The 19,293-nt window shown below is 42.0% G+C and overlaps 1 protein-coding gene across 1 annotated transcript in view; it reads right to left on the reverse strand.

Annotated features, from left to right (window-relative positions):
• Window positions 1-459: 459 nt before the first annotated feature.
• LOC124593946 (farnesol dehydrogenase-like) overlaps window positions 460-19,293 on the reverse strand; it is a 56,391-nt gene continuing 37,557 nt past the window's right edge. Inside the window, exons 6-7 of the mRNA XM_047132295.1 lie at window positions 17,351-17,497; window positions 460-574 (exon numbers count right to left, since the gene is read on the reverse strand). Coding sequence (XP_046988251.1) covers window positions 521-574; window positions 17,351-17,497 — 201 coding nt within the window. The 3' untranslated portion in view covers window positions 460-520. The remainder of the gene's footprint in view (window positions 575-17,350; window positions 17,498-19,293) is intronic.

Genomic DNA, 19,293 nt, shown 5'->3' on the forward strand with positions numbered 1-19,293 from the left:
TGTGAGACCTGAGTTTCTCCTGGCGTATACAACTTTCAAATAACTTCCGGGAATTCAGCCAGGTAACACTTTCAGCGACCGCAGTTTGCCTTGAAAATGGCGGGGTGTTCTCCCGCCGAAATATCGGCGGTCGCTGAAAGTGTTACCTGGCTGAATTCCCGGAAGTTATTTGAAAGATGCTTTAAACAGCTGGTCATAATGTATTGGCCCCTCGGTGTATGTGTTTGTATTGATGTACACCAAAATAAAGTAAAAATTTAGGTAATGAAATGGTTTGATACCTTACAAGCAGCATGCCATTTTTAAATAAATACAGGTAAGTATATATAATTTCTTTGTTGTATTCAGGACTTCACACTGCTTCGAAAAAACATCAAAATAGACATTGTTCCAAATTTTTCCTTCAGTGCCGAAGGGTTAAGAACATATGGCAAATGATATGTGAGTTTTGATTATGTTTGCAATTTACGTTGACTTCGTCGTATACTGAAGAGGCTATCACAAGTAGGCAGCGTGTCTGCTACAGTTCGCTCAGGTGCTTCTGTTTGACTGGCATCACCATCATCTCGTGCACCTGAAACGTAACGGTTGCCTTTCACAGGTGAACTAACAATTTCAGGACATCAATCACAGTATCATATTTCATAATCTTGAACCAGACAGAAACTTACATTCTCAGTCAAAACAAAATACGAAATAATCTGAGCCTCTTTGGGGTCGGGGAAGGGTGATGAGGGACATGGAAAATCACTTTTTGGAGCGTCAAGTGGCAAAGTGTTGCTCGAAGTAGTGATAAAGTACCACTGTGTTCAGATTCGTGTAAAGTAGCATCTGGAATACAATTAGCAGTTTCATAGGAGTGGCGCAGGAGATGTTAGTATCTAACTAATAGGTGGCAACTGCGTCATTAAATGACTATCACGAAGCTGCTCAGTTTGCCAGCAAGAAAATGTTTGTTAGGATAATTTTTTTCTTAATGTCGGTACAGTTAATTATATGTCAAATTGATGCATCATTTACCATTTCGTGTTGTGGAACGCGTGGTTTGTAACATCTGATCCGAAGCGTTTTATTTGAGGGGCTGAGAGCCAGAGTAGGCAAAATGCCACTTCCTTGAAACTGAGGAAAACGGACCTAAAGTTTAGTACATCACACAATTTATTGAATGCATATTACTTGAAACTATTAAATTATTATAGAAAGCAGACATTGATGAAATCTTACTTGAAACATGAAACCGAAAAACAAATATCTTATCCTAAAAATAGTAGTACGTACTTCAGACTCTTGGAGATGGCCCATTACAGCTCTAAAGTTTTTATAGTCAAACTAGTAAAAGCTTCTGTGGGCCATCTCCAAACACCCTCCTGAAGCTTAGTTTTCCACATTTAAATTCTCTAAAAATTGATATGAAACTGGTGGAATATAAAGTAACAAACACACCAGGTCTTCATATTTAGTTTTAGCTATTTTTATAAGATCGTGACAGATACAATGTGGAAGGAACGCCAGGTGTAACATTCATAGTGTTTTTGCCCCTTTCCACTGGCGAATTGTCAATAATTTTCCAGGTTTATTTCATTTAATGAACAGCGGAATTTAATTTTCACAGTTCCATAAGTTTTAAACTTCATCCACCTACTCGTAATTTTTAACCATTGCCCTTTTGTCCATCTGTAGTTTCCTAGCGCCTTGAAAATTTACGTTTTGTATTATCTTTGATATCCAAAGAGTCTAACTGATTTATTTATTTCACTGTGAAAGAGTTCTTTCTCCTGTTATGTTTTATGAGATCACCTACTGAAAACAAAGATTTGGCTTTGCGTTTATAAGATGCAATACTACTGAATTTCCTGGCATTTGGGAGGAAATAATGACCTGCTTCTAGAAATTTTTTATCTATAATCTTCAATTGAGTGTAGTGGACAAGATAGGTCCACAGCGAAGCTATGTGCTGGTTCCTGTTTCATCCTCCACACGTGTGAGGACATGTTAGTAAATGGTCAGCTTTTGTATTTACTGATTTGAGGTAAGGCTCAAATGGTTCAAATGGCTCTGAGCACTATGGGACTCAACTGCTGAGGTTATTAGTCCCCTAGAACTTAGAACTAGTTAAACCTAACTAACCTAAGGACATCACAAACATCCATGCCCGAGGCAGGATTCGAACCTGCGACCGTAGCGGTCTTGCGGTTCCAGACTGCAGCGCCTTTAACCGCACGGCCACTTCGGCCGGCAATTTGAGGTAAGATAATAGACATTAGCACCCCTTTGAGCAGTGTGTTCTCCGCACAAACGCATTTGTCCTGAATCATGTTCACAATCATGCATTCTACATTGTATATCCAAATGTTTTTACATAAAAATAAACATTTGTAGTTAGAAGGGGCAGACGTATTGTTTGCTCTATGGCAAAAGTTATATTGTGCACAACATCACTGTTTTTAGAGTTCGTAATGTCTGCTGTCATCTAATTTTGTGCTTTCTCCGCACTCCCTTATACAACTCCCATTTAAACTTTTGAGAAGTTTCTCCCTCCTGACTTATACTCACTCTCATTCGAGAGCCAACAGAGCGTGTATCATATTTTGCTTTTTTTTTTAATTAATTGAACTTATTACCGAACGAACTTCTGTAACAGCATTCTTTAACAATTATTTATTTCCTTGTACAAATTATAATGAAGTTCATAGATTTGCTCTGTTATAGTTTTTGCGATAAATACTAACATTTAACGTTATCTACACTACTGTAATGACTTGTCTCGGTAGGAAGACTTTTAATTCGTGATAACCTCCCATAACTAATGCCATACAAATTGAGAAATGTGATTTTGCTTAGTCTGACTTTACTGTCACCGTAGAAGAAACAAAACGCCACTGTAACTAAATAATATACTGTTAACGCTGTTTAATATAATCACGAATGAATTATGTCTATGAACCAGTGCCTGGCTTGTTAAATTCAATGAGATGGTACATACACGCAATCTGATGTAATAAACATGTGAATGTTCACGACTGTCTTCTGAGTTAGTATCCTCACGACGTCCCTTGATATTCATTACATGAACCATCCCTGAACGATATACCTTTTGCTATTCGGAATCACCAATGAACCAGAACGTGTCATGCACATGTGCCCGGTTATTTGTATTGCCCAAACGTTCGAAATAGTGCAAGCAGCATTTACAATCTTTGTGTGTGTATGTTTTCGCAGATACACATTTTCCATTTGAATTAACGTACTCTTTACCCTTGTTTCTTTTTCAAGTATTTTTCATTTACTGATCACAATTTCACATACGTTCCCTTGCTTTTCTAACTATTTCACTACTTTCTTGCCTTATATCGGCCGTCTTGAATGTTTACACCACATGATACGAGTCGTTTGTTTTGATTGGCTGCTTGGATATTGCCCACTACGGCTCTTAAGGGAACTGAAATTTCATAGAGAGGCTTTTCTTTACTCTGTCATTATCTCGCATTATGAGGGGTTTGAACCACCCCAACCGTTTCGCGAAGGGCTTAAAGCAGTTTTCTGCTCTAGAGGTTCGATTTTTACCTCGTTTTCAACATTTTGTGAGGTGAAATCAAAAGATAAGTCAAACAATGCTTATATCTTTTTATTCATCTGTCTATTATCTGCATTTACAAATTTTGTGTCCAAAAATATTGAGGGGTTACTAAACAAAATGGCGCCGAAGATCATAATGCATGTCGTGCACCGGTGGGCGGCTGGACATGATTCTGGTAACTAGGTGGTCTGAAGCAGACCAGACTAAAAAACTATTAAAACATACGAGTGTAGTTATAGTCAGAACCTCCGAAAAGTGAAAGTCTTTTTTCACAAAATGGCTGCTATTTGAAAAAAGCAAGAAAAATCGACTTTGTTTGGGCCTTCAAACGTACATAAAAATAGATATTTTGAAAATTGTTTAAAGTTTAGGGACCCGACCATAAGCATTTCAATTCTCTACAAAAGTAGCCAAGCGGTATGAAGAACGGCAGAGTAGTTTTTCGACAGTCAATCAAAATGACAGTCACAATCGCTTTATTTATTTTGTCACCAACCGGTTTCAACCCGCGTTGGGATGGCATAGTTACCAACCGTGCACAGGCAGGGTGACAACTCCAGCGAGCGAACAAATGGTGTAAATTGCCCTGAATATGACGCCATCGCGGGTTGAAACCGGTTGGTGACAAAATAAATAATGCGATTGTGTCTGTCATTTTGATTGATTGATTATAAGTAAACCAATCGCTGCTATCTCCACGCGACTATGTTGTCTAAAAAGTTTTTCGACAGTCTAAACACCCAGCAAAAAAATGTGACTTTTAGGAAATCGCAATTGAAGTTTTGGAAAGAGATAGCATCAGTCTGCGATGCCTGGAGCATACAGTGGGCCTTCCTCGATTTCGTACATCTCGTTCGCGTGCACCGCTTCCTCCCGGGCCGCAGATCTGGCTTCTTTATTGGCCGCAGACGCCAGGCGCTCTGAGAGTACAAGGCGGTCCGCGTTGCGCCTTCTGCAAAATTCCAACGCCGTGTTGCCAAGATGAATGCCCATGACATTCATTGTCTGTGCGACTCCCATGAAACTCTCGCTGAAGATAGCTGCAGCCAAACTGTTTGCAATTTCAAGTGATTCTTTACCGGAATATATGTGTTTTGGGGAAAGCGTCCAAGTCAGCGAACTTATCGACTCGTCAGAGTTTTGAGAGTTCGCGCCAACACATTTTTCCAGTAAACTGTCATTCGATAGGTCTTCGTATACAGGTCTGATTGCCTCCGAGCGCCGTCCGTAGGCGCTCGAAGACGCGGGACTGCCGGTCCGATGATCATGTATTTAGACTATATCCAACAGTTTGCAGGTAAAACGGTTTCGTCCAGATGTTCTCCGTATCATAAGGTATCGAAAAATGGAATAAAAAATTCATTTTTTGAAGCTTCTAGAGCAGGAAACCCCCTTAACTCAGCAAACAATGCATAGATGCCGTGAGCTTCAAAAACATGAAAACTGGATTTGGCCCACTCTGGTTCTCAGCCCTTCATTTATTCTCGCTTTCGGCGAATACTTTGATTTCCCCACAAGACCTGTAATGACAGCATTGTTAAACACATTCTGCCTTTTGAACTGAGTACAGCCACATAGAGAAAATACTTCATAATGTGGGGTCACCACTTCTCTTATGCGGTCACTATCAGAGGTTACTCATCAGTTAATAATCCATCCGGTGACTGATACAGCGTTCACCGACCATTTAATTGGCGCTCACATTCCACGTTTTTACGGCTGAAGAAGATGGCTCTGAGCACTATTGGACTTAACATCTATGGTCATCAGTCCCCTAGAACTTAGAACTACTTAAACCTAACTAACCTAAGGACAGCACACAACACCCAGCCATCACGAGGCAGAGAAAATCCCTGACCCCGCCGGGAATCGAACCCGGGAACCCGGGCGTGGGAAGCGAGAACGCTACCGCACGACCACGAGATGCGGGCGCTGAAGAAGATGACTCGATCCTTAACTGTTAGTGATTAAAAATTCCAAACAAACGTTTTCTTATTTAAAACGAAATATGACTCGTAATAATAACTTGCAGCAAACAGAACATAATCTAAATCCAAGATCTTATTCACGCAGACGGCCGAGTACCTGACTGTGTGAAGCCACCATCCGTGCGATTAAGTCTGATCGTCTCTAATATCGAATCCCGTCTAGCTATTGCGCCAGCGATATCGCTAATGGGTCCCAAGTCGAAAGACTCGAAAATACGTGACTTCACGAAGCGTGTTGGACCCAAATGGCGACGACCCGTGGAGGACCAACTTGTCTGCGTGACGAGGCACTCGGGCAGCGCCGTGAAGGATCTGTTCCCCGTGCCACCCTGCCTCTACCGGTCGGCCAAGGATGTCAGGGGTTGGAATCGTATGTAGATTCACAATTGAAAAACAACAACTTACAGGCACTGAAGCCCACAAGAAGCTATAGAGGTAATGTCAAACGAAGGATATGTGGGAAAAGTGTGCAAGTCATCATCGAGTACTGGAAGTGACAGCTAGGCGTCAATAGTTACAAAACACGTCGCGGTCCAGCTATGAAGTGCCAGTAAGTAAGTGGTTGACGTAATGAAGGAGCTGTCGCAAAGTAATCAGCGCTAACCGTAGGTTTAAGGATGTAAGACGCTGAGCAGTACGCAAGCCCGCCCCTCATTTACAAATAATTTCCATCCCCGTTATCGACATTGAGTATTAATTACTGCCGTTTATCAGCAGCAAAAACGACAAAGCAGTGCATGCTAGAGGCAACATCAGCAACAGGGACATATTTGAATTTCCCCCTCTCCCCTTTGATTAACACAGCACCGTCGTTACCAAAACCAGATCCACAATGTCTCCGTGGTGATTTCACAGATACAAATATTTATCTATCATAGAAACAGATGGTTCAAATGGCTCTCAGCACTATGGGACTCAACTGCTATGGTCATAAGTCCCCTAGAACTTAGAACTACTTAAACCTAACTAACCTAAGGACATCACACACATCCATGCCCGAGGCAGGATTCGAACCTGCGACCGTAGCGGTCGTGCGGTTCCAGACTGTAGCGCCTTTAACCGCTCGGTCACTCCGGCCGGCATAGAAACAGAACTGGCATGTTGGCACGTCTTTACATGACACTGATAGCGACACTGGGGCACTGGAAGGACAAGACACGCATTTGAGAGCTGCCGTATTGTGACTGCCCAGCGGACGGGACGCTCCATTTCTGACGTGCCCCCCCCCCTCCCATCCCCCCCCCCCCCCCCCGCCCCGGCAGTACCGTGGGTAATTTTTTAGAACATTTGTCGTGGAGAATAGCAACGGTCTGGCTAAAATAGTCTAAAAATGGATTAAAAACAGTCTTGACCGTAATAAAATTATAATTGTTTTCCATGATTACCGGTTTCGGTCAGAATGTGACCATCTTCAGGCTATTTATATCATGTTGGTAGGCGGTGGCGGTAAACGGAACTCGTACCTCCACAAACGTCAACTCAACAGATGACGTTCATGGAGTCTCACAGCTGCTCCATTCACCGCCACAGCCTACTAGCATGGTATAAATAGTCTTAAGATGGTAACATTCTGGTAGAAACAAGTAACCGTTGCAAACAAAGATTTTATTACATTGCCTTCCATTAGGAACGTGGGTGCCCTCAGCGACTACGATACGACTTACAAATGATAGAGCACAGGAATCAGTCGTCCTTTATTTGCGGATTTTATTTCGCAAATCTACACTACTGGCCATTAAAATTGCTACACCACCAAGATGATGTGCTACAAACGCGAAATTTAACCGACAGGAAGAAGATACTGTGATATGCAAATGATTAGCTTTCTAGAGCATTCACACAAGGTTGGCGCCGGTGGCAACACCTACAACGTGTTGACATGAGGAAGGTTTCCAACCGATTTCTCACACACAAACAGCAGTTGACCAGCGTTGCCTGGTGAAACATTGTTGTGATGCCTCGTGTAAGGAGGAGAAATGCGTACCATCACGTTCCCGACTTTGATAAAGGTCGGATTGTAGCCTGTCACAATTGCGGTTTATCATATCGCGTTGGTCGAGATCCAATGACTGTTAACAGAATATGGAATCGGTGGGTTCAGGAGGGTAATACGCAACGCCGTGCTGGATCCCAACGGCCTAGTGTCACTATCAGTCGAGATGACAGGCATCTTATCCGCATGGCTGTAACGGATCGTGCAGCCACGTCTCGACGTCTGAGTCAACGGATGGGGACGTTTGCAGCACAACAACCATCTGCACGAACAGTTCTACGGCGTTTGCAGCAGCATGGACTGTCAGCTCGGAGACCATGGCTGCGGTTATCCTTGACGCTACATGACAGACAGGAGCGCCTGCGATGGTGTACTCAACGACGAACTTGGGTGCACAAATGGCAAAATGTCATTTTTTCGGATGAATCCAGGATCCGTTTACAGCATCATGATGGTCGCATCCGTGTTTGGCGACATCGCGGTGAACGCACATTGGAAACGTGTATTCGCCATCGCCATACTGGCGTATCACCCGGCGTGATGGTATGGGTCACACGTATCGGTCACCTCTTGTTCGCATTGACGGCACTTACATTTCAGATGTGTTACGACCCGTGGCTCTACCCTTCATTCGATCCCTGCGAAACACTACATTTCAGCAGGATAACGCACTACCGCATGTTGTAGGTCCTCTACGGGCCTTTCTGGATACAGAAAATGTTCGACTGCTGCCCTGTCCAGCACATTCTCCAGATCTCTCACCAACTGAAAACGTCTGGTTTATGGTGGCTGAGCAACTGGCTCGTCACAATACGCCAGTCATTACTCTTGATGAACTGTGGTATCGTGTTGAAGCTCCATGGGCGGCTGTACCTCTACACGCCATCCAAGCTCTGTTTGACTCAATGCCCAGGCGTATCAAGGCCGTTATTACGGCCAGAGGTTGTTGTTCTGGGTACTGATTTCTCAGGATCTATGCACCCAAATTGCGTGAAAATGTAATCACATGTCAGTTCTAGTATAATATATCTGTCCAATGAATACCCGTTTGTCATCTGCATTTGTTCTTGGTGTAGCAATTTTAATGGCCAATAGTGTAGATATTGGCTAGTACCAGCCATTATCAATGCACCGTTTCGTAGTATCAATGCATGTCAGTTCGCTGTTGTTCGGTCGTCTGTCACAGTTCTTTCACGACTACAGAATTGTGACAGACGGGAGCTGACATGCAATGATACTACGATATAGTGTATTGATAATGGCTAGGTGCTAGCCGAAATCTAGATTTGGTAAATAAAATCTGCAAATGTAGGACTACTGATTGCTGTGCTCTATCATTTGTAAATATTTTTATTGCGGTCAAGACTGTTTTTAATTCATTTGTAATTTTTCCGTGGGTACCTGGATTTGCGCAAAACTGTGGCTGCCTTTCCGTTGTAGCCAACAACATGCTGATGACAGGTGTGGCAGCGACTGTTCCGGACTGTAACACTTGTAGACAGATGGCAGGACAGCAACTAACTCTACAATTACATTCCGGGCAACAGGTACCTCCTCTCTCTTTTGATATGGAAGTCACCTGCTCGTACATGCGCACTATCTGTGGTATCTGGACACCATTATGCAATGCAGAACTGGTCAGATGATGTCACGAGAGGTAGACCCCCAATGTGAAAGGAGTCGGGGAGTTTCTCTAGTCAACAGAGAAGCAGTAACAGCAGACTGGATAGGTCATGGGAGCTCAGTAACTTTTGGTGCGAACTAAATATGGGATTCAGCAGAGTAACAAATCCATCAGAGACGTATCTGTCCTCCTAAAGGTGTCCAAGCCGACTGCTAGTGATGTGATTGTGAAGAGGAAATGGAAAGGAACCACCACAGCTAAATAAACATCAGCCAGACCTCATGTCTGGAGGACAGGGACCGTTGAGCATTGCGGAGAATGGTTGTACAAATCAGATGAAATCTGAGAGGGGAAGTACTCCTGAGTTCCCAAGTGCTACTGGCAGTCCAGCAAGCCCAGTGACCGTACATAGGAAGTTACAAAAAAACAGGGTACAATCGTCGGGCAGCTCTTCATTAGCCACACATTTCTGTGTTCAATGCTGAGTGACACTTTTGCAGTTGTAGAGAGCGACGCCACTGGTCAGTGGATGACTGAAAACAACCGATTTGAAGGATAAATCACGCTATACCTTGTGGCAACACGATGGAAGATTCTGAATTTGGTGAATTCCTGGAAAACGATACCTTTTACCAAGTCTAGTTCCGATGTCAAGTACTAAGAAGGTAGGTTAAGTAAGGCATGGGGGTGTTTTTCGTGGTTAGGATGTGGTCTCCTTCCTGCGCCTAACGCGGCAGGACCAGAACACATTTTATAGCATTTTGCTGTGCGCATAATAGACAAAAAATTCGGAAACGATGATTTTTGGTATCAGCTTGAAAACGCACCAAGTCAGAAGCAGCATCTGTGAGGCTATGGTCTGTGGACGGAAACAGTCCTGAAATGGATTCGCGTGCACAGAGTTCCGATCTCAACCCAATGGAGCACGTTCGGGATGAGTTACAACATTTACATCGCTACAGATCCCACAGCCCAACATCGCTACTTTCTTTCGTCTCGGCTCTTGAGGAAGAACGGGATAGCCACACCGCAGGAGCCAAAGAAAGCAGTCAGCATCACTTTGAGGTTGCTGCGCACTTGACAGGCCTTCTTTGGTTTCATGAGGAATGCTTTCACTGTGATGACTGGGATTTGGTTTCCGCGTCGTACCCGTACACCCAACACTCGATACGAGTGACTATGGTGCTAACGAAGTCGGGGTCACTGTTTGTGGAGTCACTGTTTATGGAGTCCAGCATGTCATGTGAGCACCGAAGCCTGTGTGAGCACCGAAGGCTGTCTGAATCTTCCGAACAGTCTCCATCTGGCTGTCGCCCAGTTTCTGACAAAATATGATGCAGTAGCGCTGCTCCAATAGTTTCTCGTTTCCATTGCAATGAAAATTGACGCGAGCACTACACACTGACTCACTCAATGCTGCTTACCAGCAACTGACGCTATCGACAGACTGGACGATTTCGCATGAAGGCTGAAGGTCGGCACTTGCAAGCATGCTAGATTCAAATCCATCTGGTCAGGTCAAAATAAAAAGGTCGGATACTTTTCTAACAGACCTTCCACTAACGAATAAAAGCTCATCTGGTTTTGATGGTGTTCCCAATAGATTACTAAAAATTTGTACCCGGGAAATAAGCCTGGTCTTATCTGAAATATGTAATGCATCATTAACTCAAGGTATTTTTCCAGAGAGACTGAAATATATCGTGTTCAAATTCCAATTTAAGAAAGATGATAGGAGAGATGTCAGTAACTAACAACCTGTTTCACTACTGATATCATTTTCCAAAAATTTTGAGGTGATATATTCTAGAACAGTATCTCACCGAGCAAAATTAATATCCTCAGTAAATCACAGTTTGTATTTCAGAGAGCTACTCTACTGAAAATGATATTTACTTGTTCACTCCTCAAATTTTACAAGCTTTAAATAGTAAAACAACGCCGGTAGGTGTTTTCAGCGACCTACCTAAGGCATTTGACTGTGTCAATCACATCATTCGCTTTCATAAATTGAATTTTTATGAGTTTTATGGTATGACGAATCAATGGATAATGTCGCAGCTAGCCAAAAGAATGCAGACAGTTGTACTTAGTAATTCAACCAAAATAGTCTGCGGATGTTATTTTGACTCAAGAGAAGTCATCTATGGGGTTCCGCAAGGCTCAATCTTAGATCTACCTGTGTTTCTCATATATGTAAACTCTCGTCCATCGTATAATATATAAAAAGCAATTTTTTTCTTACATGACACCAGAGTTACGGCTACTAAAAGATTTTGCCTGGAATTTAGCAACTTCGCTAATATGAAGCCATCGAAAAACTGTACGAGGTTAAGTAAAGCACAATTTCCACTCGTGAAACTAATAAAGCATGTCCCAGACGTGTATCTGCAGTAGTTTTCTAGAACATCCAGAGAATCAAAGATTATTATACAAGTAAATTTGTTTACTTTCCATTGAGAATGCAGAAACGTTTCTCATTGTTGACAACGTTAGTGAGTTTCCTAACCTTGAAACGAGTTAGTTTTCTGCATTGTTCAGTGAAAGAACATAATAACAACAGTGTATTTATGTGAAACCACATAGTAACTGTCGTAGTTTGCAGATTATTTATGAAATAGGGATGCCTTTTAAATTTACGAGAGAGGAATACGCCGATATGATGTTTATTTATGGCAAATGTGATGGTAATTCTACGGATGCAGTTAACGAATGTCGTGTACGTATCCATCTCGGAGGATTCCGAATGCACGAGTCATTAGTGGAGGATTTCAAATATTACGGGAAACAGATTCTCTACCTAGCGTTCATAATCAGTACGAGCGCTCGTTACGTGAAGACTATGATGAGTATATTATGGATGCCGTTCAACGCAGCCCGGGTACCAATACACGACGCGTCTCTCAACGATTAGGCATTTCACAGTCTAAGGTATGGCGTACACTGAAGTACAATAACAGGTATCTTTATCATAAGCAAAAAGTGCATCAATCGCATCTGGGAGATCCTGCCCTTCGCTTGGAGTTGTGCAACTGGTTGAAGATTAATCCGCAGTTACACAGAAACATTTTTATTTACTGATGAGATACAGTTTACTCGAGATTGTATAAAAAATTTACATAACGAACACGTATGGTCTGAAGCAAATCCACATGCAACAGTGCAACGTAATTTCCAGCAGCGATTTAGTCTAAATATGGGGTGTGCTACAATCAACACACACTTTATTGGACCTTTCATTTTCCCAGGACGTCTAACTGGCGAGACGTATTTACAATTCCTTCAAGAAGAAATGCTCTGCTTGCTCGAGTACGTTCCAGTTGCTACGCGATTGCAAATGTAATTGCAACATGACGGCGCGCCACCACTTTACACCAACTACATTTTCCCCAAAAATGGATTGGTCGTGGTGCTACACGTCTGTGGCCACCCAGATCACTCGATGTAACACCAATGGATATTTTTTTATGGGGATGGATGAACGACAATTTGAGGACAAAGTCAATACACGTCAGGCATTACTTGCTCGCATTGTGAATGCAACAGACGAAATTAAGAACAACCGTATGAAACTGAAGTCTGTTCATACACGTGCAGCTGAATGCACTGAACTCGGTGGAGATATTTTTGAACATTTATTGTGAATGATTGTGAAATTATATGTACACTGTACAACTTCCTTAACACAACTTTGTTTTTTCCGATTTAACATGAATTCACGTGTGCTGTACTATTAATAAAAGCAGATTATCTGACACATTCATACAGTTTCAGCTAACGTTATTACCATCAGTTTATCCAAAATTAAATTCTCTACAACTACTGTTGAAAAATTTGTTTAATTGTCTGGAATTTAAAAAAACAAATTAGGCCAAGTAATTAATAAATTAAAAATTTTACGAAATTACTTATTTGCTTGTCTTGATGTTTTGAAAACTACTGCAAATACACGTCTGGGACATGTTTAATCACATTCACAAGATCAATAACAACAAAATAAATGGAAATCTTGTTTTACTTTCACCTCGTACAGTTTTTCGATGGCTTCATATTAGCGAAGTAGCTAAATTTAAGGCAAAATCTTTCATTAGTTGTAACTCTGTAACTAAACATTTGCGGATCCATGTTTATATCAACTTTTTTCTTTAGTTTTACTTGTGGAACATATTAAAATATTTGCATATCTTCGTGGATCATTTTTTTATATATAGGGTGTCTCACCTAACTCTGCCATCTCAAATATCTCTGGAACAACAACAGATATTGAAACATGGTTTTCACCAGCATGAACGTACGGTGTTGGCTTAGGAAACCAAATACTACCTGAAATTTAAAAACGTAAACAAATACGATTTTCAACACAAACTTGTGTATTTTTAAATGGACACCCCCAATTATTTCGTATGCAGTCAATAGCACGAAAAATCACGCAAATAATTGCGTTTGTTACATCGCAGTTCGTCAGGTCCATCCAGAGAAATTGCGAAGCGAAGTTGGCGCTTGAAATAAATGAAGCGCACAGCTAGCGCACGCCCTGAGACTCAAGCGTGCACCTCACGCTGCCGGTAATCGTGATGTGATTGACGTACTACGTCAGTGGAGTGTTAATGTATGGTGGGGTATTGTATGACAACACATCATTGCCCCACATTTCATTGATGGCACTCCTAAAGGGGGATAGTTTAGCCCCTTATTGAGCTGTACCTTACTTGAACCGGTCCACCTCTTATAATGTGTCACGTAATGTGGTATGAGAATGATGGATGTACTGCGCATAATGTTTATTGTTGCGGAATGGCAACAAGAGGTACAATTAGTGGTAACACACTTGGTTTCACGTTTCTAAACCTCATAAGTTCTGAAATATGTGGCTTGTAAAGGATAGCAACGGCGTCACAGTTTCTAACGTAATGCATCGCATGTAGTATTGCCTACACTGGCGCCTGTATCCTGTCAGTGTACAAGGACTCCTTACCCAGTCTGTTGAAATGTTCTCATACTATAACGTAATTCGCATACGTTTCCACATTAAAACCTGTTTTCTTGTGGCTTGTTACATTTGCCGTCATCTAGTCGATATGCCGGCCTTCAGTAATGAATAAAAACTAGATATTCTTTTAGTTTATGGCGAATGTCACAGAAATTCAACCGCAGCTGTGACACCGCATGCTGAACGCCACCCAGATCGGCGGTGTACGTCACATCGAACCATTGGCATCATCTGCAAGACACTCGCGGAAACTGGAAGCTGAGCTCCCACAAAACGTCGACGTATAACGCCAGCGACTGGTAATGGAAACGAAATTGCTGTAGTGGCTGCTGTAGCGCACAATTCTCAGGTGGGTGTAAGAGAAATTGCACGAGGTGCAGGAATAAGCCACAGTAGTGCGTGCAGAATCTTGCATCGGCATCGGTTTCATCAGTTCCATACCTCACTGCACCAGGAACTGTGCGGGAATGACTTTGAAATCCGCATTGCATTGTGTCATGTTGCACTTCAGCAGTTTCAAGGTAATCCCGTATTCCTAAGCAATACGTTCTTTACAAACAAGACTTCATTTACAGATCATGCTAATGTGAATCTGCGTACACGCACTACTGGTCCGTGCAAAATCCCCACTGAATTCGCCAAGTTGCTCATCAACGACAGTGGAGTGTCAATGGTTGGTGCGGTACTGTTACTAACTGTATTGTAGGTCCCTACTTTTACCGTGGATCAGTGAATGGACAGCGATATGCATCATTTCTCCAACACATACTAGAGCTCCTTATGGAGGATCTAGGATTGGAAACACGCCTATCAATGTGATTCCAACATAATGGATGTCCTGCACACAGTGCAAAAGTTGCCAAAGACGTTCTAGATGCGACATTTCCAAATACGAGGATGGGGCGGTCCCCCAACTTGACGCCATTAGACTTCTTTCTCTGCGGCGCAGTGAGAGACAGACCGTATCAAGAACCTCCAATGACATTAGAGGATATGCAACATCCTATTACTGCGGCGTGTGCGGCAAAATCTGTAGAAACTCTACAATCTGTGCAACACTCTCTCGTTACCCGTCTGCAAACGTGTATTGATGCAAGCGGAGGGCACTTCGCACATATGTTGACGTGACACAGTTTCATTGGTCAAGATATGGGTGTATTTTGTATGCTGGATGTAATGCACAACAATACAGTTTCTGTGGGTGACAGCGCACTAGTAAATGTGCTTAGCAAGTGAATTCCAATGTGTTATCTATAATTGTAGCTCAAGTTGTCATTTCGCTATCCCACTGTGTGAGCACCCGACAATGGCAGCGTGAGGTGCACGTTTGAGTCTCAGGAGGTGCGCTAGGTGTGCGCTTCTTTTATTTAAAGCGCCAACTTCGCTTCGCAACTTCTCGAGATGGAACTGACGTACTGCGATGCAACCAACGCCACTATTTTTGTGATTTTTCATGCTATTGATTGCATACGAAATAATAGGGGGCGCCCATTTAAAAATACACAAGTTTGTGTTGAAAATAGCATTTGTTTACGTTTTTAAATTTCACATAGCATTTGGTTTCCTAAGCCCCCGCCGTACGTTCATGCTGGTGAAAACCGTTTTTGAATATCTGTTGTTGTTTCAGAGATACTTGAGGTGGCAGAGTTAGGTGAGACCTGTATAAGAATTTTTAAACACTGTTCTTAACAGTACCACTGATTTTCTGCGAATGCACTCACTCTTAATTTTAAAAAGACTCATTTATTCAGTTCTGCACATTTAGGGGTGTTACACCAGTGGTTAGTGTAATACATGGTTAGCAATTAATAATTAGGGTGGAAACTTCAAAATTTTGAGGTGTTCACATTGATGATATTGTAAACTGCGCTTCTTCAGTTCACATTATCTTCGACGGGTACACCTACAAGTTTTGAAGTTTCTACCCTATTTATTATATCGTCACCAACCACATCTGCACTTACGATCAATGCACATCTTGAGGAGAGACATATGTCAGTTGACATATTTTGCATATTTTCATTATAATATCGTATGGAGTAATGTACTGCGATAACTCATCTTTAAGAAAGAAAGTCTTCATAGCTCAAAAAAGCAATGAAATAATAATACGTGGTGCTCACCCACGATCAACTTGTTTAAAGAGTTGGGCCTTGTGAATACTGCTTCACATTGTATTTATTCCCTCATTAGGTTTGTTGTAAATAATCCAGTGCAAAAGCAGAAGGGATAATGACATTCATTATTCCACGTTAAGATTGTGTTTAGCACCAAAAGTGGTGCATAACACTGCAACAAAAAATTTCGATCGCTTATCCAGGGATGTAACATTTCTGAGAGAGAGAAAAGTAAAATTTGAAAATGAAAATGAAATAGTTTCTCCTTTACAACTCCTTATGTTCCATAGAAGAATTTCTATTATTGTAACGTGTAAAAGGTGCGGTGTAGGAATTACTGAGTCACATCTGTATGTTGGAAAAAATAAAATAAAACATTTAAAAAATGAAAAGTCGTTTAGCATGTAGCCACATTTACAAATTCATTGGTGATGTGAAAGTAAAGTGATTCATTCCATATAATTACGATTTACCAGACAAAATGATCCTTGAAATATGAAACTAACTAACTACTGCATGCAAAGACTCCAGAAAACAACTTTGGTATCTATGTGTGCCTTTATAAATTTTTTATTGCCATTGTAGCCTGAACATGATATTTATACCTCGAAACACGTTGCTTCATTAAATAATTTGTCAACAAATTTTACGAACGGTTGCGGTCCCTGGAGAACCAGTCTTTGTATTGAAGATCAGAAAACAATATCTTCAGAGTTTCAGAGTTGTCAACAACCTTCTCTGAATCTACAAAGGCTAAAAATGTAGGTAACACTTCATTCAATCTATCTTCTAAGATAACGTGTAAGGTCATTATTCCGTCATGTGTTTAATTTCTCCAGAACCCAAATTGATCTTTCCCGCAGACAGCTACTACCAATATGATTATTATCCTGTTAATAATCAATGGTCTTTATATCATGACTTATTATTTACTATACAATAGAGAGTGGTAGGGAAATGAGGAAAATGACAGAGCCTATCAATACACAACGTTGTTCAGTCTCTGAACTTGGTGTTGTTGGCTGATAGGTGGAAAGTTTCCAGAGTTGGCACGTACGTACTAGCACAGAACCCGGAGCTCCCAGGACATAGATGACGGCATCGGCGATGTCCTCCGGCATGATGTGCGGATGCTTCAGGACAACGTCCCGCGAGAGGAGCTGCTGCTTGTCGAAGATGTCGGTGGCCACCACACCAGGGCTGATCTCCTGCAAGGCAAATGAAGTCAACACAACCACGCACCACGGCTACCCGCACTTTAGGTACAATTTATATGCACATGAACATGATTTTATTTCAAAATAAACAAAATGTGAAGATCGTCATAAAGTTTAATTCTTCTTTTCCCACTGCTATTTTTTCGTTTCCTATTGGGCCACCATGCTACCTTGGCAGTGGTGGGCGTCATTTCTGACGCCACCACTCTCTCCAGGAAGGAATCTATGTACCATCCCATCTCACGGCGTGTGGTGCAGATCTGATTTTCAAGTGCATTAAAGTTTTCAGTGTGTGCCTGAAGTATAACTGAGATGGAAAGTGGGTACCATCCCAGTAAGTACAAAGAGCGTTCGAAAAGTTTTGCACAGTTGTCTCTCATTTTTTTTGTTTTTTGCAGGAGGAGAATGAAATTTTTTGTGAACATACTTGCAACATTTAGCTATACGGTGGTATACAAAAGTATTTTCTTTCAGTTATAGGTGAGCCATAATGGACCGTGAAGTAGATGTCATGTTGCGACAACGGTAGGTGATGGAGTTCCTGTTCAAGAACGGCCATGACTCTGCCAGGATGAAGCATGGTTGTTTTTGTCCGAAACAGAGCAAAACCCAATCCATGTAGTGGTGTCATCCAGATTCCCCTCGGAAGAAGAAACCAAGACTTTCACGAACAGCATGCAGAAAGGTGATGGCCTCCTTCTTCTGGGATCAATGTGGTGTCATTTTCATTGACGTTTTGGAATTTGGTTCCACAATTAACCAGGACTGTTACTGTGTGTAACTCCGACGTGCCATCAAGACCAACAGACCACAGCTTCAGGGTCAGCTCATCAGACTACACCATCACAATACCAAACCCCACACAGCCCTTATGAAGTGGGTTGGAAAATTGTTCCTCATCCTCCCTACAGTCCCGACTTGGCTCCGTCTGATTTTTACCTCTTTGGTCGTCTGAAGACCCACCTGCGCGGTAAAACCTTAGATAGTGAGAAAGACCTTATTTCCGGTGCCAAGCGATGGTGTAAAAGTCAATCCCCAGAATTTTACCAAAGTGCATTTACATCATGGAGAGAACGTTGGGCCAGATGCGTCACAGCTGGTGGAGGCTACATTGAGTAGGCTCAATGTATAGCTAAATGTTCCAAGAATGTTCAAAAAAATTTCATTCTCCTCCTGCAAAAAAAATGAAAAAATTACAGACGACTGTGAAAAACTTTTTGAACGCCCTTTATACCTATTTGGGTGTGAAAAATCACTTTGAAACTACAACCAGGCTGACCTATATACCAGCACACGTCATTAATCCGCAAGGTGAATTCGACACGAGGCTCGACTCCCTGTGTCCCGGAAGCGGGTGCGTTAGCGCGCTCTGCTATCCGGCCTCCATAAGTAAAGTTATGTAATTACTTTTCCGTTTCCTTGCATATACTCGTCTGCATAGTTGGTACACTTCGAAATTCCTATGACATAGTAACTGAGCACGCCGCTAGAGTGGCGCAGCATTGGACAACCGCTGAATAGTGGGACAGTGAGATTGAAAGAAGAGTTAGGCGAAGAGAGCCTATATCATCAAAACTATTCTCAGAAGTCCTTGAGGATAATTTCAGATCCGTAAATTGGGAAAAGAAGCGATCGCTGTTAATAGAACACAATTGGACAATTTTCTTTTTGCTGATAACATACTGTGTTTTCACCTGGGGCAGTAGTATTTCAACGACGAATGTTGAGACGCATTTTGGCAGTTACTAGGAGGAACAACAAAAGAAGCAAACAGATCAGGGAACATA

Source organism: Schistocerca americana, chromosome 2 (assembly GCF_021461395.2).
Source record: "Schistocerca americana isolate TAMUIC-IGC-003095 chromosome 2, iqSchAmer2.1, whole genome shotgun sequence".
NCBI lineage: Eukaryota > Metazoa > Arthropoda > Insecta > Orthoptera > Acrididae > Schistocerca > Schistocerca americana.